Below are 21,657 nucleotides of genomic sequence, written 5' to 3' on the forward strand. Positions count from 1 at the left end.
AACCTTGAGCAAGTTAGTCCCCTTGGGCTTTGGTTTCCTCATATCTAAAATGGACCTCATACTACTTCCTTTGAAGGGATTTCATATGATACAAGAGTGAATGTCAGATGGTTTGTACGTGGCTGGTGTGTAGTGGGTAGACGCACCCCATCTCTGTTGCTTTCGTGTTTCTGAAGGTTGTAGTTCTGTTTTCATCAATTCAGAACACAGCAGAACATCACATCATTATTTATTTTATCTTTTAAAGTTTAGTTATTTATTTTGAGAGAGAAAGAGAGCAAGCACGTGCAATCAGGGGAGGGGCAGAGAGGGAGAAGAGAGAATCCCAAGCAGCCTCCACCTTGTCAGTGCAGGGCTGACATGGAGCTCAAACTCACAGACTGTGAGATCATGACCTGAGCCAAGATCAAGCATCAGACATTTAACTAACTGAGCCACTGAGGTGCCCCCATTATTTCTTTTAAAACTACCTTCCTACAGCAGACAGGCTATGTGGTTTGGAACTGTTGAAATATTTCAGTACTTTTAATATCTGATTCTGACTTCATTTTGGAAAACTTAAAATGCTTGGCCCAGATGGTAAGTTATGTAATCAGTATAATTCTCCTGGACTCTGAACTTCTGTTGGACATGAAATGTCACTCCCACTCGGAAACCCGCACCCACTTCAGGATTCACTAACATATATTTATTCAGTCATTCATCACTGAAAAAAAAATACTGAGAGCTGAATAACTAACTCTGTGTGTGGGGATATAGCACCAAGTGCATCTCGGGAAAGTCCATCTGGGAATCGAGGGAGAAGAGTTTACTTGCTGGCTTCTGCTTTGCATTGTTCAAATTCTTGCCAGCCAGGAACTGCCCTGACTGCTACCGGTCTACGTGTGCATGCGGAGGGGGCCCTCTGCATCTTCTGCTTCAGCATCAGCATGGAAGGGCCAGGGTGGGAGCTAGAGGAATGTGGGTGGGAAGCCCATTAGAATCTCTGACTGATGGGATTGCAGGATACTTGAACTCACAGCATGGATCCTCTTGGTAGTACAGAGCACACCAGCTCACCCTCAGCTTCACCTTGATGGTGGATGTTTAATTTACAACCTTCTGTATAACAAGTTGGCTTCTTGATATAAACCAGCTCTCTCAGTGATCCTCCGGTGCCTTTAACATGCGTGTTTTTCTGTTTCTTTGACTTCCCATCTCTGGCTCATGTCTCTGCGGCCTCCAGCTGGCAGCACAGCCTCATGGACCCAAACCCTCCAACTTGCCACCCTGGGAGAACCAAGCACATGTTGTCATTTTATTCCTGGCATGTTTCTTTTCATGGATGATATTTTGATTTTATTTTTTAGGGCCCTTTCACAAGATGATCAAGATGACATCCACCTAAAATTAGAGGATATCATTCAACTGGTAAGTCCAGCCATGGTCTTATTCAGCATGATTACATGCAGCCTCCTTCTCAAAGGCAAGCAATTTGCCCGTGACTGATACCTGGATGTTCAACTATAGTTCTATCAATGAAGCACTGGGAGATGAACTAAATTCGACTTGGGGTTTAGCTGTTGCTCCATGATATTAATGTTGGCTGATGTTTCTAGCTTTTATAGCTAGAATCCATGATGGACTTCATTCTTGAGCAGCTGCCGTGAACGGCTGGGCACCTCACTCTCGGTGAGTTTCATTCCTGCCTTCCTCTCTTGCAGACAGACTGTCCGAAGGCTGAGTGCTTTGAGACCTTGTCAGCCATGGAGCTGGCTGAGCAGATCACCCTCCTGGACCACATCATTTTCAGAAGCATTCCCTACGAGTGAGTGTGGCCCTCACAGCCACAGGCCCCCTCTGGCAGGACCTGTGGGCTTAGAGCTGTCATCCCTAAGGCAGATGTGTGTGCACAGAGGTGTGAGTCTTGATCTTACTGTGGTTTGGTCCCACTTCAATGCCTATTGGTCCCAGTTTATGCTAGAAACATTGATTTGGCAACACTGGGGACTCTCAAGGTAGTCACTCTGTGCTTCTCTATGTTCTGTAGTTCCCATGGAATGTGCATTTCTTCGTACTCCCACATCCTCGCATTATAGAAACCTCAGTATGGCTGTAACAGTGGTTCTCAAATTCAGGGTGTCTAAAATCATTTGGGAAATTATTTCAAATGTACATTTCTAGATATTTCCTTCAGAGATTTGTGATTCTAGTAGGTTTGAGGCCCAAGAAAGGGCATTTTCAGTGAGAATCCCAGACAATGTTGCATGATCCAAGACTATACTTTAAGAAGCACCAATGTTGGGTAAAAGCTATACATTTTACTACAGTTATTCACCCACTTCCATGAACCAACAAGTATTGCTGAGCTTTGAGACGCTGCCACAGTGTAGACTCCTGAGACAGAGCTTTTTTTTTTTTTTTTTTTTAATTTTTTTTTTTAATGTTTTATTTTTATTTCTAGGAGGGAGAGAGAGAGAGAGAGACAGACCGCGTGAGCAGGGGAGGGTCAGAGAGAGAGGGAGTCACAGACTGAAACAGGCTCCAGGCTCTGAGCTGGCAGTCAGCACAGAGCCCGACGCGGGGCTCGAACCCACGAACCGCGAGATCATGACCTAAGCGAAAGTCGGACGCTTAACCGACTAAGCCACCCAGGCGCCCCATTCTTTGCACGGGGCACATGCTGAGCATCGATGTGCTACGTGAGCTGCCACATAGTGAGCAGCATCACTCCTGCCCTTGAATCTTCCCATGCAGAGGATGCAGAAGGCCTTTATCCCTCTTGGAGCTGTAACAGCCATAGCTCCACAAACAAGGCCTTTGTCTGGACAAATGATAACTATTGGCCCACATCCTCTGTGAAATAGCTACATTGCCAGTAAAGAAGGGACTGGGCACAAGATACGAATGTGACTCATGTCATATGTAGAGAAGAGGACATCATGATGATGGAGGGTCAAGTATGGCAGAGGCATGAGAGGCGGGGCTAAGAGTTGCCCCTGCAGACTTTTCTGCGTTTTATCTTCTTCCCCTCCCCCCTCTCTACCCATGTACATGTCCTGGAGAATATCAAGCAAAGTGGAGGAAAACATGTTGTTCTTGATTAATGTTTTTGGTGGTGATGGATTTTTTTTTTTTTTTACCTTCTGCTAAGGCTTAAGATTTTTCATTTTATTTTTCATTTATTTTTTAATTTTTTTTTTTGAGAGAGAGAGAGAGAGTAGGGAAGAGACAGAGGGAGAGGGAGACACAAAATCAGAAACAGGCTCCAGGCTCTGAGCTGGCAGCACAGAGACCTTCACGGGGCTCAAACTCATGAACTGCGATATCATGACCTGAGCTGAAGACGGATGCTTAGCTAACTGAGCCACCTAAGTGCCCCAAGGCTTAAGATTTTTTTTAAGCTGATCCAGGGAAAACAGTCTTGGTTTCTGAATTAGTACTTAGCTTTTCATTCCTTCTGTGTTGGTCATTGTTTTCCACTTTCAGAGAAGTTTTTATAATGATCCTAATCCCTACAAAGTTCCAAACACTTAAAAGAGAAAGGTAGAAATTGAAAAATCTTTTTTTTTTTTTTGGCATCCAGGGGTAAAATGCGAGAGATGAGCCAAATTTCATTTGAGTTGGTCAGGAGTACTCGATGTTGGGCAGTGTCAAATTTAATGTGTATAATAATCATACTCATTGTTCAGAATCATAGCCACCATTTAAGAAACTAAATTGATTTTGTGTTCTGTTTTGAACTTCCAGAGAATTTCTTGGGCAAGGGTGGATGAAGCTGGATAAAAATGAAAGAACACCTTACATTATGAAAACCAGCCAACACTTCAATGATGTGAGTAACCATAAAAATAAAATGTGGGCATATTGTAGGAAGATGAATCAGGGTCTTAAGACTCCTTCTCTAAAACAGAACTGATGAAATGTTAAAACAAAACAAAAAAAGCTTAAATCTTCTCTACGAGCTCACAGTGTAGTAACTTCCACTTAACTTATAGACATGAGGTTCACTTTTGGTGGTACCCAAGTCTGCTCAATAATGCATAGGTTGCTGCTATTATTTTACAACAATCATCATTACTTTGTGGTAATACATTGACTAGTTCTAATAGCACATGTGTCGCTGGTCCCCAATGGTGCTGGTGACAGTAAGGTTGGGTTAGTAGAGATCATCCTCATTATTACTGAACATTCAGCACCTATGCATTCCAGGCTTGGAAGGGACCCTGTTGAGTATAATTGCAGTGTTGCTGTAGCCATGCACACTGGTGACCAGCTGTCAGTCCATCCCCCTGCTTTGCCTTTCTCCAGCAGTAAGATGGCCTTGCTATTAAATCCACCAACTCCTAACTGGTTCTGTTCTAATCATCTCAGCCCTTCAGCAGAACCATATATGTGGGATTATCTATCTTCAGGCCTATCTAGGCAAAGGGAAGGTTCCCTTTCCAGTTCTACTAGACTATAGTACAAGGAATAATGATGATGTTAAAAAAAAAAAAAAAAAAAAGAAAAGTCTTTCAGAATCCCTGTAGGTAAATTAAGACAGCATTCAGAATCAAAATACAAAACAACAGTATAGATTCTCAAGATGGCATTTTGCACAGGGTACGTGCAGAGTGCATATACATGGGGTGAGTGTTATCCCATCAGTAGCATCCATAACCCTGCTGCCGAAAGGACAGGATGCATGGCACCTCTGGGTACTTTCTGAGAAGCAGAGTCCCTGCTGTAGAAAATAAGCCTGTATTATTGTCTGTGCCATAGATATACATATACATATACATATACATACATATACTTGGGATATAATGAACAATCAAATCAGAAGTTCATTCCCAGGCTCCAGACTCTCAAGTGTCCACCAGGATGGCCACTTACATTGTGCCTTCAGCACATTGCGAATGGAACTTATCATTAGTAACCCCCAGACCTGCCGAGCCTACTTCCACATCTTACGCTCTATTCTTAGTCTTGGATAGTGGCCAAGACCACACACTCACTCACCCAAGCACAGAATCTAGAGGTCATCTTTACTCCTTCTCTGCTATTCCCAGCTAGCTCCCGACGTATTAGTGAACCCTAAATCTATGTATTTCCCAGACCCTTCTTTCTCACTGCCATGACCTTGATTTGGCGTTTCGTCCTTTTCTCCAGGACCTCCTAACTCACTATCCACCCCTGCCATCTACTTGTCCCCCAAACGCATTCTTCACACAGTATCACAGAAATAACTTTTCTGAAAGATCAATCTAAGTATACCACTTTCCTGACAAAATTCTGCCAGTGGCTTCCTCTCACCTTCAGGATACAGTCCCAGCAGCTCAGCCAGGCCTACAGGAGCCCTCCCTATGTAGGCATGACCTCTTTCTGGAAGCCTCCTCTGTACTAGGCCAAATGCCCCACACTACTTCCGTGTTCTCAAACCCCTCCACGCAGACTTAGCTTTGCATTTCGCTAAGTGATATTTACTTGTTTATGTCTGCCTCTCTTCACCTTTCTGCCTAACTAGGCTCAGTGCCTTGAGGTCAGGGATTCTCATTTATTTGTTCCTGTTCTCAGAACCTAAAAGAATGCCTTGTCTGGGAGCTCAGTACAAAATAATTTTTTTTTTAATTTTATAGTTTATTTATTTTTGAGACAGAGAGAGACAGAGAATGAGTCAGAGAGGGTTAGAGAGAGACACAGAATCTGAAACAGTCTCCAAGCTCTGAGCTGTCAGCACAGAACCTGACGTGGGGCTTGAACACACAAACCGCGAGATCATGACCTGAGCCAAAGTCGGACGCTTAACCAACTGAGCCACCCACGTGCCCCAACTTTTTAATGAATATATACAGTGATAATTGTGAGGCACTGTGAGATTTAACATATTTATGGAATGGTCAAAGAATGGGTATACCCACTATATTAAGTGTATGGATATAAGAATAGAGATCCTATATTCCCTTTGTTAGTAATCAGTCCTAAGCTGTTCTTTTCCTTTCCATATTCTAAATGTTGAGCTGCCTCAGCTGCTGCCTCTTTTTCTCTTGGTTTCAATTAATGGAATTACAGTACTTAGCTTTGAAACTATAGGTCCTATTAACTCTGATGGAAAAAATCCAATGAGATAAAGAGGAATAAATGTTCTTTCTTCCCCTGTCCCTAAATGTGTCTGGTTTGAGAGTTGATCAGGTTAGAATTTTATTTGATTGGGGATAAATGTATTTTTTTTCCCTGTGGTAACTGGAGCTTCCTGATCCCCACATGTTGGGGGCAAAGGAACATGTGGAGAGGCTCCCCAAGAGTGAAACCCATGATCAGCGAAGACTGCCATTCCTCGGGAGTCAGCTCATTCAATTCCATTTCCTCAGTTACTGGAAATAACTCGTTCATCAAAATTACTGATTAAAAAAAATGATCCTTTCCCCCAACATGTTGATTCCAAGCAACCCCTCCTGTTCGCTCTGAGGATGAACAGGTTCTCATTAGTTTCTTGTTATTATTACTTCATTCTTTTCAGAAGATTGGTATCTAAATATGGACTGTGATCTCCATGTCCCTCAGCACCCTGTTTTCCTGACACTTCCATGGGTAAATTAGGCACTTTGCCTGAATGCATTGCTTTGCCTCTTAGCTGGTCTCTCTTGGATTTTCCACTGTCCCAGATGAGTAACCTGGTGGCCTCCCAGATCATGAATTATGCCGATATCAGCTCCCGTGCCAATGCGATAGAGAAGTGGGTGGCAGTGGCAGACATTTGCCGATGCCTACACAACTACAATGGCGTGCTGGAGATCACCTCAGCCTTAAACAGAAGTGCCATCTACAGGCTGAAGAAAACCTGGGCCAAGGTGTCCAAGCAGGTGAGCACCAGCGTGTGACACGTCCCGCTGCCGAGAGGAGAGGCTGAGAGACAAGAGCCAAGAGAAGTATTACTAATTAGGAAATAATTAACTGAACCGAGCAGCTCAGTTGCCAAAGAAAGGTGCCAATGTGGGTAATTACTGTGTTCTTACCACTTAATTGATTCCACTCATGTGCACTTCTAATTGGTTAATTTAGAAAAGCAAATACAACGCAAAACATTCATTACAACATATTTGGGACAACTTCAAGCAGCGTGGTTGACGGGAGTAGTTTCCAAAATAGTTTGGAGAAGGTACACTGATTCCAAGTGAACACAGAGATGTCCTGTGAATCCATTCTTTCTCCCCAGAGCAAGGGTGTAAATACCTTAGGACCTCAATGTTCACTTTTTTTGGTCATTTATGTAGTAAAGTTTTGGCGTAATGACTCAGATGTACAGAAAATCCTCTTAGTTTTCTTTTAACTGGATTCATTTCGTTCATGTCTATCATTTTCATTTGATATTCGAATGAAATAACAATTTCCTCCCTGCCCTGTCTCCTGGCTTTCTGCCTGGGTGTTTGTGGATGCCTGGGAGGGCTCCCCAAGGCTTGAGGGAGGCTTTGTGCACCCACCTATGGTAGCCTGCTGCTAGTTGGTCCCTGGGTGACGGGCTGTCATGAATTGCCGGTGCCTGGTGTATGTCTGGTCCGCCTGGCCTGCCACGAGAAGGGCGCAGCGATTGCACCCGGTGGGCTGAGCTGAGCTCACCTCCCCTTCAGCTCTCACTGGCTCTGCTCATCCTCTACATGCTTCCCTGCCCTCGGTGATCCATGGTGAGCAGGCTAACAACGACCTGGGCCTCTCAAAGGGCGTTGGGGGAATTTTTGCAGACTCCTCCACATCATACTGGTGCCAGAGGCAAATTCTTTTTCTGTCAACAAAGCCTGGACCTTGCAAATAAAAGCCACAGTTTCTATAAGCACTGTTTGTTTGTTTTTTAGAAAGGAAAGAAAAACCCTTTTTATGTTGAGATCATGGTAGGTTCACATACAGTTTGTAAAAGATAATAGAAATCCCCTACACCCTACCCCTAGTGCCCCCCGGATGTCAACTCTTGTGTAAGTGTAAACATTTCCCAGCCACAAGGCTAGCATTGGTATCATCCGCTCACCTCATTCAAACCATCAGTTTTACATATACTCACTTATGTCTGTGAGTATTTACATGTATGCCCTTTTATTACCACTGCAGTCAAGATCAACACAGTTCTGTTACCAGGATCCCTCTTGCCACCCTTTTATAGCCATAGCCCTTTCCTCCCTGCGCCCTCCCTAACTCCTGGCAAACAAAAATCTGTTTTCCATCTCTAGAAAATGTCATCTTTTCAAAAACATTATATAAACGGAATCATACAGTATATGACATTTTGAGATTGCCTTTTAAAAAATTCCTGTGAGATCCATTCATGGCGTTACATGTATCAATACTTAGTTTCTTTTTAATGCTAAGTAGTACTTTAGTACTAAGTAGAATTTTAGCCATTCACCCCTTGAAGAACATCTGGATTGTTTTTGGTTTAGGGCAATTACAGATAAAACTGCTGTGCACATTCATGTATAGGTTTCGTGTGACTATAACTTTTTGTTTGTCTGGGATAAATGCCCAAGAGTGTAACTGCTGGATCATATGGTAATTGTGTGTTTAGTTTTTAAGAAACCATCACATTCCTTTCCAGAGTGGCTGTACCACTTTATACTTCTATCAGACAAGTATGAGTGAACCAGTTTCTCCAAATTCTTGCCCGCATTTAGTGTTACACAGTTTTTTATTTTAGCCATTTTGATATCTCATTATTGTTTTAATTTGCATTTTCCTAATGGCTAATGTTGTTAAACATCTTTTCATATGCTAGTTAACCATCTGTTTATTCTCTGCAGTGAAATGTCTGCAGCTCATTTTTTAATTGGATTTTTTTCTCACCTTTGAGATCTGAGAGTTCTTTCTCTATTCCTCCTACTTTATTTTTCTGTTTCAAAATTATTTTAGCCACTCTAGGTGCTATGACTTTCCATATAAGTTTTAGTTAAAAAAATTGTGTCTAAGAAAACTGTATTGAGCTATTTTTTAAATGTTTATTTATTTTGAGAGAGAGTGAGTGCAAGTATGGTACGGGCAGAGACAGAGGGAGGGAAAGAATCCCAAGCAGGCTCCACCCTGTCCCCACAGAGCCCAACACAGGGCATCAGCTCACAAACCATGAGGTCGTGATCTGAGCCAAAATCAAGAGCCAGACCCTTAATCAACTGAGCTACCCAGTGCCCCTTTACTGAGATTTTTTACTGGAATTTCATTAAACAACTGTTGAGTCTTATTACTATGTTGAATCTTCCAGTCCACAAACACAGTATGTTTCTCCATTTCTTCAGGCTTTCCTAAATCAGTATTTTGAAACTTTCAGCATGTAAGTCTTGTATATTTTTTGTGAGATTTATGCCTAAATATTTCATTTTCTTTGGGGAAATTTTAAATGTTACTGTGGTTTTATTTTTGGTTTCCACACGTTCATTGTTAGTATATGCAAATGTGACTGATTATTTTATGTTGATCTTGTACCTGCAACCTTGCTAAACTCACTAGTTAGTTTTAGGAGGTTTTTTGTAGATGCATTTGGATTTTCTACATAGACAATTGTCACTTGTAAATAGGAACTATTTTATTTATTTCCCTCCAATTCATATGCCCTTTATTTCCTTTTCTTGCCTTATTGCTCTGGCTAAACCTCCCATACTATGTTGAATCAAGGTAGTGAGAAAGGACATACTTTCCTCGTTCTTAGTCTTGTGGGGAAGGCATTCAGTCTTCTACCAGTATGAATAATGCTAGCTGTAGGTGTTTTGTAAATGCTTTTTGTAAGATTGAGGAAACTATCCTCTCTTTCTAGTTTATTTGAGAGATTTTATGATGATGGGTATTGGAATACTATTTTTAAAATGGGCTTCAGACCGCTATATCAGAATCTAAAAGCTGGACACTGACGCCCTTGTTATGGCTAGCTTTTACCTCCCCCTAAGGAAATGTTGGCCTCAGCCATTGGACATTAGACACAAAGATCATGTTATCCTGTCACACACATTGTCACATTTCATCAGGGTCAGTAAGTTACTCCTCTGCCTTCCCATTTATTCTCCTTCCCCTATTTCTTTTTCATCTGAAGTTGGTACCAAGGGATTCTTAAATCTTCTTTAAGAAAACATTAGGCCTTTGATCCAGCAATGGCCCTACTAGGTATTTACCCAAAGGATACAAAAATACTGATTTGAAGGGATATACACACTCCGATGTTTATAGCAGCATTAACTACAATAGCCAAATTATGAAAAGAGCCCAAATGTCTATTGACTGATGAATGGATAAAGAAGAGGGGGTATATGTATATATAATAGAATATTAGCCATAAAAATAACGAAATATTGCCATTCGCAAGACATGAGTGCAAAATAAAAGTCAGTCAGAGAAAGACAAATACATGATTTCACTCACATGTGGAATATGGTGGGGAAGAGGGGCAAACCAGAAAACAGACTTAACTACAGAGAACAAACTGAGATGGTTACTAGAGAGGAGGTTGGGGGAGGGGGATGGATTAAATGGATAATGAGTACTAAGGAGAGCACTTGTTGAGTACTGGGTGTTGTATGTAAGTGATGAACCACTGAATTCTACAGCTGAAACTGATATTATACTTTATGTTAACTAATTGGAATTTAAATAAAAACTTGAGGGGGGAAAAAAGGAAACATTAGGCCTTCCGTATAGTTGACTTAAGTAATATTCATGTGTTTGACAGGATACAGCCTCAGGGATAATGGACTAAGGAATAGGGGTGATAAGATAATATTGAAATTATTTTTTTCAAATTTGAATATACTATCTGTAGAGGCATTAAATAGAGTATAGCATTTCCATCACACGTATGTGTCATTCAAAGGGGCTTTAGCATGGGTGGTGGACTATCATCCAGGGCCCAGGACCTCAGCCTAGTCACAACAGGTAGTGCCTGGTTGCAGATGCTCTCGTCATACCATCTGCTCTGTAGCTGTGTCTTGTTCAGATCTGAGTCCTGTCTGGGTGACATCCAGAAGGCCTGGTAGAATGTGCACTTTGAAGCCCACCGAATCTGGTCTGTGGCTATAGGACAGACTATACTTCTACAGCTTCTTGCACCCCAAGGCCAGCTCTGGGCCAGGTGGGAAGCCTGCAAGCCCATCCTATCCCACAACCCTCACCCCCTGCCCAGGCCTTGCTGGCTATCCTCTTTCAGTGTCCTCAGTAAGCAGGATGGGGAAGGCAGCCCTCTGAGTCGTTCTGAGAGCTCTCCTGAAGAGTGTAGCTCCTCACCAGACTGAGACAGAGTAGTGTGAGGAGTCGCAGCCTGGGCATTCCCTCCCCCCTTGCCTGGGCCTGGGTGTTACCAGGGGTGGGTCATCACCCACAAGGGCCACCCAACTATTCTCCCATGTCCATGGAAGAAACTCCAGATCAATGTCAACAACACTTATTTCTTGGTAAACATCAGTTATACTTCTCTAACAAGTTGATGATGATAGTCACAAAACAAGGGGTTTGTGGTAGAAGATAGCCATGCAGCCCAGTCTGTATTTTGATGATTTGGAAATTAACATGCAAAAAGATTCACCATGAAAACCACCTGACATGAGACCTCTCCTTTAAGGCTCCCTAATTCAACATGTGCTTTGTAGGTTCTTTAAATCCCTAAGTGTCTTGTGCCATTACAATTTTTTCTACACATTTTCCTCTTTTTGGCTAAATGAGCAGTGTAGTCACTTTCTCTTCTCCACACACTTTTTTAACATCAGATTACATCATAGCGGCCCCATATCTGTACTTTGATAGTCATAGCACATCACAACAGTCTGACAAAGGTATCAGCCCGTGCCACTATAGAAGGGAATTAAACATCTCTCGGCAACTTACCCATCTTGTCAAACCATAGGAGAATTTTCATGACATACTAATTTATTGGTTTCTTTCTAGACAAAAGCTCTAATGGACAAACTTCAGAAGACTGTTTCATCTGAAGGAAGATTTAAAAATCTCAGAGAAACCCTTAAAAAGTATGTTTACTTTAATTATTAAGTTATTCATAATTTTAAAATATATTTAAATAATGTTTACAGTATACAAATAGTGGCCTGCTTCCTACTTTGCTTTGAAAAGAAAAACAAATAGGAAACAACTTCCATCATCTAGATATTTTCCTAATTTTTATTTTCATTTGAAATACTCTGCATGCAGTGTCTTGTGGATATACTAATGACACATAGACTAGCCCAAACAAGAAAACATCACCAGCTTTTACTATAAAATCAAACCATCTTTTACTGTAAAACATTTCTTGATTTGATATTTGTTAACGTAAGCACAACACATGATTTCTTGTGACTTTTCAAAAATATTCTAGTACCTATTAATTATTGCTATGTATTTGTGGCCTTTTATTGCTGGGTCATTCTCTGAGAGGGAGAGGGAGAAAGACAGAGAGAGAGAGAGGGAGAGGGAGAGAGAGAGAGAGAGAGAGAGAGAAAGCGAGCGGCTGTTCTTTTGCAGCTGGTTTTTTCTTATGATCTACTACACATACTTGACTTCCTCTGGAAAACATTAGTCCTGTGATGCCATGAGCAAGTGGAAGACTTATAGGAACAATAACAGCAGTAGAAGAACTACTCCCCGCATCCTTACTCAATGACAGACGCCATGCATAGTGCTCCATGTGTCTTATTTAAGCCTCACAATGAACTAAAGAGATAAGATTTTTGGAGGAGACTGTGATTCATAGAGTTTGGCCCCAGCATCATGCGACAGGTACTGAGACCCAGCTGTCTCTGGTTCAGAAGTCCATGTCCTCACTCTCGACTCTGAGAAGACCAAGTGCATCCCCCTCAAAAAGCAAAAACAAGGCATCACTGTAGCGTGCAGTTGTGACATAAATTAAGTCTATACCTTCTAAAACATTGAAATACTAACAAAATCAGAATGCACATTTTATAAGCTCTAATCACGTTGATTTTTCTACCCAGTTCTTTAAGGTTCCCTGTTTACACTCTAAGGAGATGAGGGCTTAGGGGGTTCCTGTATGCTCTGATGCCTCGGAGAAGTATAGTTTCCAAGTACTACCAGCACCTGTTTTATATCTGTCTATAAGACCTCCTGTTGTTTGAGCATGCCATTGTCTCAAACACATTGTAAAGTATGGGCTGTAATTTTCTATTATAGTCTATTGTGAGTTGTATTTGAAACTCTTAATATCAGGAGAGTGCTTCTGAAGATGGGATTAAAAGACTTTATTCTTCAGAATTGAAGCAGCCTAACTGCTTCCTGCCAAATGAGAGGGAAGTGGGTATTTGTGTGAATGAGCTTGAGAACAGTGTTTCTTGGTTTTGCAGCTGTAACCCCCCCGCTGTCCCTTATCTGGGGATGTACCTGACAGACCTCGCATTTATTGAAGAAGGAACACCAAACTTTACTGAGGAAGGACTTGTCAATTTCTCCAAAATGAGAATGGTAGGTGATAAATTCATAATGGGCCTGTTTCGATGACTTCGATGGCTTATAGGGAAGATGGAGGCTGAGTCATGGAGGTTACTGTTTGCATTTTCATTTTGAGGTGGAAGAGGTAGGTGCCCCTGGGTTTAATACCTGATGTGGCTGATTGTTAGCAGGGTTATTGCAGCTTGCTTCCTGGGAAAGGCGTGGAGAGTAAAGTTGCAGGGATGACTCTTTAAGATGGAGCAGTGATAGACAGGTGCTGAAAAGCTTCCTGCTGGACAACCAGGTTCTGAGCACCAAGTTAGAAGCAAGGAGCTCAGGACAGTAACACCCAGAGCTTACCACTGCTGAACCTGAGGTCACCCCGTACTATCTGTTCCTCTGATTGTGGATACCACTGCATGATACCATGCAGTATCTTCTTGCTGTTTGCATTTCATGTGGCTCATTGAAGGACAGGAAAGCCCTCAGCATAGAGAATGATAGGGCAAGGCTCCAACATGTCAATGGAGAAAATGCCTGACTGCTTGTGGATAGGGCCTGGAAGAATGTGATGCAATTCAAGGAAATACTTGTGGTTTGCTTTTGTTGTTATTGTTTCTCTATTAGATATCACACATCATTAGAGAGATACGCCAGTTCCAGCAGACTTGCTATCGAATAGACCATCAGCCAAAGGTAACATTGTGTGGTTGTTAAGGGAATTAATAAATAAACAAGTGGAAATTAATGAATTAGAAACAGTGGTAAAGTTGATCAGTAATACCAAAAGCTGACTCACAGGAAAGACCAATAAAATAGACATCTTTGGCAACTCTGATTAAGAGAAAGAAAGAAAAGAAGGAAGGAGGGAAGAAAGGAAGGGGGAAGAGGGAGAGAGATAAAGCGAGCAGGCAAATGAACACCAATTTATCAAGTTATATTGATTGTATACACTATATTTCTCATGAATCTGTCTACACCACCACCACTCTGGTCCAAGCTACCAATATGTTACTTGGTCTATTTGCATTCACTCTAGAATGTAAAATCCATTCTACAAATTACAGTCAGATAGAACTCTCTGAAACACAAGGTTAAAATATGTTTCCCCTTGCATAAAATATTTTATAGGTTTTTCACTGCTCTTAGGATATAGAAAGAAAAAGTTCTGATAAGTCCAAGAGGTGTTACATTACATGGCCCCTATTCATCTTTCAAGATTCATCTCACTTAATAGACTCCCTTTCTTTTTCCATCCCAGCCACAGCTGTTGTTTCCTTTCCTTTCCTTTCCTTTTCCTTTTTTAATAGATATTATTTTTTTAGAATCATTTTAGCTTTATAGAAAAATTGAGAAGATAACACAAAAGATTCCCATATAACTCACAGTTTTCCCTTATTATTTCATAGAACTTGACAAACTTATCCTGAAACCCATAAGGAAGCTTAGGCCAAAAACAAACAAACAAACAAAAAACCCCCCAAAAAACAAAGATTTTTTTAAAAAACTAAGATGAGTAAGAAAGAGCTTTCCCTACCAGATACAGACACATGTCCTAAAACTATAGTGAATAGAACAGGGCTCTATTGGTGCAGGAATACAAATTCAATGGAGTGGGATACAGTCCAAATAGAGATTTTTTTCTGTATGAAAATTTAATATGGAATAAAGGAGGCATTTACAGAAAGTGCTGGAAAGAAATTGACCATTCAAGTAAATGGAATAGGAATTTTGGCTCTCCATCTGCTACCATTCACACGCACAAAAATCCACATGAGCTCATTATCTAAACATAAAAAGACATATTAAATTATTTGCATAAAATGTAGGACAAAATATTAATGACCTGTAGATTAGAAACACCTTCTTAAGCATAGAGTGTAAGAGCTGTAAAGGTTGGTTAACCTTACTGCATCAAAATTAAAAACTTTTATGTGACAAAAGGGAATTATTTAAATAAGGAAAAATAAAACCAGTAGGCTAGGAGATGATATTTTATAATATGTAAAAGAGACAGAATGAAAGTATTCCTATAAGTCTGTAAGAAAAATATAAACAACTCTGTAGAAAGATCAGCAAAGCTATAAAGAGGTAAGGAAACTCACAGAATAAGAAACAAAAATAGCAGTAAATATTTGAAAAATGTTCAGCTTCACTAGTAAGAAGGAAAAGAAATGGAAATTATAATTAGGCATCATTTTCGCAAAATTTTAAAATATTAATCATGTCAAAATTAGTTACAGTGTGAGATACCAGGTACTCTCATAGAGTATAGGTACAGTAGTTTGGGAGGTAATTTTATATCATCATTTAAAATTAAAAATTCATGAACTGAACAACCAGAATTCTTCTACATTGCTGGTGAGAAGAACATGGTTCATCCACTTTAGAAAACTGTCATGTGGATATTTCTTAAAACATTAAATACGCATCCACTTTAGGACCCAGGAATTCCTCTCCTAGGTGATTATCCAAATGAAAACATGCTCATTGAAAGTCTTGTATAAAATGTCCATAGCATTTCTTAATAATAGCCAAAACTTGGAAATAGTCCAGTGTCCCCAAATAGATGAACAGATAAACAAATGTGGTGTATCTACACAATGCAGCACTGCTCAGCAGTGACAGGACAGACTGACACATGCCACAGCATGGATGGACTTCAAAACATTATGCTGTGTGGAAGGAGCTAGACGCACGAGTGTCCTGTACTGTGATATGCGTGCTAAAACCAATCGACTATTGATTTTACTTATGTAAGTCATATGTCAGTAAAATTAAAGAAATATTTCCATGGAAATACTCCAGGCCCCAGTATTTTTATTTTAGTGTCATTTCCTTTCATTTCATTTTGTCCATCCCAAAGGAACATTCCCGAGTGAGCAGTAGGAAACGTGCTAAGGAGGATTTCACTGTTAACTTTGTGTAATAGTGAAATATTGACAGCAGCTAACCACCTATCAATAAGAGATCATTGAATAGCCTCTGATAGATCATATCTTAATACTGTATAGCAGTTAAGACTCTGGGCACTGACATGGGGGGCTCTTGCTGAATTACAGTGAAGAGATGAAAGCAGAATAGGATGTACAGTAGGATACCACTTATGATTATAATCGAAAAAAGAATTTTATTAAGTACATGGAATATCTAAGAAGAACACTCTGGAGAATACAAACTAAATGATAGTAATGGTGCCTGGGGTTAGGAGCTGGAAGGAGACTGGAAATGTTTGATTTTTTAAAAATTTTTTACAATGAGAATATATTTGTGATTTTTAAAAAGTGATATAACATTTTTAAGTGTCTAAGAGAAACTGCTGAAGAGTGTCAGATTCCATTCAGAAAATGCACGCATTGGTGTTCTGAAGGAATCAAAATCTAGGATTTCCCTGTTCCTCCAGGTCACTCAGTACCTGCTTGACAAAGCCCTCATCATAGATGAAGATACGCTGTATGAACTGTCACTAAAAATTGAACCTCGGCTCCCTGCTTGAAGATCTGGCCTTGCCCCTGACTCCGTAGAATTCTCATGGAAAGTGGGACGGACAGAACTGAGCCGTGCATGCCATGCCTCCCACCGTGCAGCGTGGACCGGGAATAGAGACAAAGCCAGTCTCCTTTGTCCACCGAAGAAGATGGAACCCAACTGGAATTCTGTCTCCAGCCAGGGAAGCCCAGCTGTTTGGGGTCAACGACAGATGCTTCAGACTTGGGTGGGAAGGTGAAACGATTGATCCTTAGTAAAGCTGATGGTACATTTTCCATAAGGGAATGTAAGATAGGAGATGCCTGGTAGCCAGTTTAATGAAGCAGGTAAGAAGGTGGATTTCAAAGTCGGCCCATGGTCTGTTAGAACTCGGGGGCAAAGATCTGTGGAAAAGGCCTGAGCTGCTTGTCTGGCACTTTACCAGCTTGGGTGCAACTACCAATCTTCTCCTAGGGTTTAACTGCTTCTGTTATGTTTCCTTTATTATAAGCTTCCGGAAAAGCTGAGGCTTCCTCTGCAGGGATGGGCCGCCACACGAGCAATTTCAGTGTACAGCATGTGCATGGTTTTCAGTGCATTCTAAATATTAACATTGGAGGGATGGCATGTTCTGAAACTGCTTTTTTTTTGGTCTTTAGGCAACAGAAAAGGAAAGACATGGTGAAAGTCAAGTGAACTTTAAAAGACAACAACTCAGTAGTCTTTGGCCCAGGGGGTTCCTGCGGGCAGGCGGCTGACTTCAGGCAGGGTGGGGCTTCCGCCTGGGGCTGTGGCGCCCTAGAAGCCAGTGCCCTTGGAGAGGCAGGGGCGGAGTTTGCAAAAGCTGCCTGCGCACCTCCCCAAGAACGCTGTGGGATAGGACAGAAGGCCACCAAGCGCTGTGGGGTTTTAGGCTGAGTGATCAGATATCCTTGAAAATTATCTCTGCACCTCGCTGTGCTTCTTCCCCGCCACCCTCCCCACAGTAATGTGGGGACCTTATTATTTTTTTTTTTTTCTGATTTACACACACCATTTTTAGGCTCACTATGAATACTGGCTGTGTTTTTCAAAATGTTGTTTACTGGGATTTTCCTTTTAAAATCCACACTTCCGTGTGCTGTTGGCAGACAGTTCTTCCCCGGTCATCTTTGTAAATTTAGGGATATTTATGAGTGAAAGTATTGGAAGTGTTTGGGAATGGGACCAACCACTCAACAGCTCGTATATCAGAAAACTAAGTGCAAGGGTTAGGGCTTCTCCCCTGTGCTGGGGAAGTGACCTTACTCTTCCCAGGACTGTTGGTTGTTGAGGAAATAGGGCTAGCTCATGTTTACCTCCCTCTTCTCTTCTCAGGGAGAGCTCTGCTTGAAAAGAAGAAAGAGAAACAAATACAGTTATTGTTACCTGAGCCTATTGCACCTGACATTTTCTCTTAGGGGCATGAAGTATATTGATGCGAACCCTGAAAAAACTGACCTGTCTACCTGTTTTCCTTCCTTCTTTGCACTTTAATTATGTTGTTAGAACTCATGGCTGATTAACAAATTGAACTTGCTGGCTTATAAGGCCCGGTGGAAGCGCTAGCGTTGATAAGGTACCATAGAGGTAGAGAATGTACATTTTTCCTGCATGGTAAAGGCCATCTCTGTACATAACTATATAGTGAAATACCAAGTAAGCAAAAGAAATTATTTATAATATTTGAAGACCATTCCAAAAATATTTTCAATAGCTCATATTAGCCAACACGGTAGCACTAAACCCAAGGAGGGTTATGTATGGATGCTTTACTTTTCTTTTTTTGAAAAGCTGCTTGTCTGTTCTCTTTAGTTTCAAATATAAGAGGTTGATGCACCTTGATGCATGATAAGAAGCATGGGTTGTTTGGATCCTAATAATGCATATCTTGCCATTTATTTCTCAGTGTTCAAAAACTGAGGGTTTGAACTAATATATGTCAAATTGCACCAGTCACCTCAAGGTCTTGCAGAAGAAAAGGAAAATAAAGGTTAACTTGCTGGCTCAGAAATATAGTCTTGGAAGGTGGACTAAAACCAGGAAAAATCAGTGACAGGACCGCACACATAGTAGTTTCAGGCAAAACAACATGCGGAAAGGTCCATGCGGTCTGCTTTGAGGTCCCCAGAGGGGAAGAGGTCATTCTGTGTGCACTTTGCTGGGAAATTTGGACCCTTATTTCTCTGACCCAAATGTTCCCGAGGCACCGCAGCCATTCTTACTAAAGAAGAATGGGAGCTAGAGGAGTTTCCAAAGGCTCCTTTCCTTTTGGAGAGCCAACCGAGGTGGTTTCCTCAACTAGTGACAAAGGTTTCTCGCCGATTTCCAGCAGAATGTTGGAAGCGCCCCCTAGTGGTCAGACATGGGCACTGTCAATTGCGATGGTGAACGTTAGCGTTTTATTGCGTTTTACGTCCCTCCTGGTTCCTGGAGTCTGAAGCCTTTGCTGGAGCTGCAAGAGAGAACCCCACCTCCAAGGAGCTCCTTTTGATGACCTGTACCGTTTCTGGACCATCTGGGAAGAGAATGTGCATTTTAAAAAATCTCAATTTGGTCATGGTTTAAATCCCCAAGAGCAGTTTGTAGTGCTTCTTCTGCTTGTTAAAGCACTCGTCCCCTCTGCCTTTCAGGCTTTGTATTTATTGTTGGAGTGTGCGCTCCCAGCTGTGTCTGCCTATATTGCATTGTATGAGACCCATTTCTAAGAGTTGAAGGCAGGTCAGCCTCTCCCAACCAAATAGCAAACACTTGTATTGTTACAGAATTAACCTAGAAAATCAGAAGTAAAAGCCAATTTCATGCTTTCAGATGAATACCCACATTTTGTACTGTCTGTGAAATTATCGTGGGGCTTTTAGGGGATGCCTTTGGTTATTAACTAAGACATCCACTTTTGCTGCAGGGGCAAATCTCTTACTTAAGCTGATGTATTATGTGACAGATTTAGGCATGAAGTAGAACGTTGTCACTTTTCCTTAGTGTTTGTCTGAAGGAATTTAAAGGGAGATTTTAAACTACTGTTGCAATGGTTTTGAGTGGCTCTCACACAAAGCTCCCGTTACTCTTGTTAGATTTCATACATCTTAAACTACTGCTTAAAAACAAGTGAAACTCACAGATACTGAATAACTCGGAAGAGAAAAATCCAGCACATCCCAATTTGGAGTATGTGGTGAGGGACCAGCACTCTTACTAAACTTTGGGTTGGCACTGACTAGACCACTTTTAAATTCTTAACTAAAAAGAGTAACCATAGAGGGGTTATTCCGTCCCCCCCCCCAAATCAATGCTTATTTTAAAATATTTTGTTTAGCTTTTCTATTCAAAGTTTGATTTTATCCCCCTGAAAAAAATCATTCTCTCTGCTTTAAATATTTTTTAATCCAACCTGTGAAGTTTATCATTTTTACTACTATTGAAATGGGGTATATTGTATATGGGATATATAGTATGTGGAATAAATAATATATTATTTATGACTAAAGAATAGAGCCAGGGTAATGCCCACAGCCAGAAGGAATAGATGAATGAGATTAATTTTCATTTCAATAAGATACCAGATTATAAGTTTAGATATTGACTGATTACAGATGCCACTACATGAATCCTTATAGTAAGACGTGAGTCAATGAAATCTGATCAGAGTGTCATTTTTTCCATGGCTGTGAGTGACTTAAAATTAAGGCAGGGCAGAGCTAAAGTAGAAAACCATTTTGTTGTAGGTATAAACACATGGGTGATTTGTAAAATTATTCATTTTGGCTACTACACAGCATGACACTAACATTAGGGTTGATTGTATTTGACCTCATCTGCTCAAGAAAAAGAATAGTTCTAGTTGATACTGAACCACAGTCTTTTGCAGAACCCATTTTGTTTATCCCTAGAAAGGTAGTAGTGAAAGAGTTGGACGAGGTGCCCTACTCATGAGTCCTAGGCCCAGATCTTCATCTGCAAGCTGGGAAACCTTAGGCCATTGCTGACACCTTCTTGAGCCTCAGTTTCCTCATCTGCAAAATGGAGCTAAGAGTGAATCCTGTGCTGCCTACCTCACAGGGTTGTCATCAGGACAAAATGGGTTAGACTGTAATCTGTAAACTGCTATCCAAATGTGAGGCAACATGATTACCATCCTCATCTCTCTTAGGCAGAGAATTATTTAAATGTATTTCTTTGTTATTTGTGTGCGCCTGATGGACAAACCCATGTGTTACTCTGAGAAGTGTATTGTTTGTGTCCAGTAACTTTGCAAATCTGCTGCCAATTGTGATTCTGACAGAGGGGTTTGTGATGTGTCCTAACACGTGCCAGGTGGGGTGTGGGTTATACCTATATGCAAATTAAATTTCGCCTTTCTTGATTCTCCAAAATCTCATTAGTCTCTTCATTTGATTCTTTTTGTATTTTTCTACCTAGTCTTCTTTGTAGCAATGGGCTTCTTCAGACATTCTTTTACTTCTAAGGCTCAGGGGAAAATAAAGTTTGGAAGAAGCCCATATTGTAGGCATTACAAGATCAGAGAATTTAAGGCAACCTCAGAAAAAATATCAAGGGTCATGGAGCCTTATTGTGTTTCTAGTGCTTGAAGCTTTCCTGTGACACCCCCAGCACATGTTTGACCACCTTTGACCGCTCCCAGGCACAAAGAACTCATTACTTGCCAAACAGCTTTGTTCACTTAATGGCAACGATGCTCATGAACAGACTGAGCGTTCAGGTGGACCCATCCTGGCCATCACTAGCTCCATCTGAGGCTACGTTCCTCACCTCTAAAATAAGATGCATATCTGCCCTTGGAATTACTGCAAT

The 21,657-nt window shown here is 41.1% G+C and overlaps 1 protein-coding gene across 2 annotated transcripts in view; it reads left to right on the top strand.

Moving 5' to 3' along the window:
* RASGRF2 (Ras protein specific guanine nucleotide releasing factor 2) overlaps positions 1-21,218 on the top strand; it is a 240,674-nt gene extending 219,456 nt beyond the window's left edge. For both annotated transcript variants that reach the window (XM_039220115.1, XM_039220116.1), the window contains exons 20-27: positions 1,350-1,410; positions 1,704-1,807; positions 3,730-3,814; positions 6,627-6,824; positions 11,866-11,945; positions 13,275-13,392; positions 13,987-14,055; positions 16,763-21,218. In XM_039220115.1, the coding sequence (XP_039076046.1) occupies positions 1,350-1,410; positions 1,704-1,807; positions 3,730-3,814; positions 6,627-6,824; positions 11,866-11,945; positions 13,275-13,392; positions 13,987-14,055; positions 16,763-16,855 (808 nt within the window). In that variant the 3' untranslated portion in view covers positions 16,856-21,218. The remainder of the gene's footprint in view (positions 1-1,349; positions 1,411-1,703; positions 1,808-3,729; positions 3,815-6,626; positions 6,825-11,865; positions 11,946-13,274; positions 13,393-13,986; positions 14,056-16,762) is intronic.
* Positions 21,219-21,657: the final 439 nt, after the last annotated feature.

The sequence above is a fragment of the Hyaena hyaena genome, unplaced genomic scaffold (genome assembly GCF_003009895.1).
Source record: "Hyaena hyaena isolate Hyena2069 unplaced genomic scaffold, ASM300989v1 scaffold_862, whole genome shotgun sequence".
Lineage (NCBI taxonomy): Eukaryota > Metazoa > Chordata > Mammalia > Carnivora > Hyaenidae > Hyaena > Hyaena hyaena.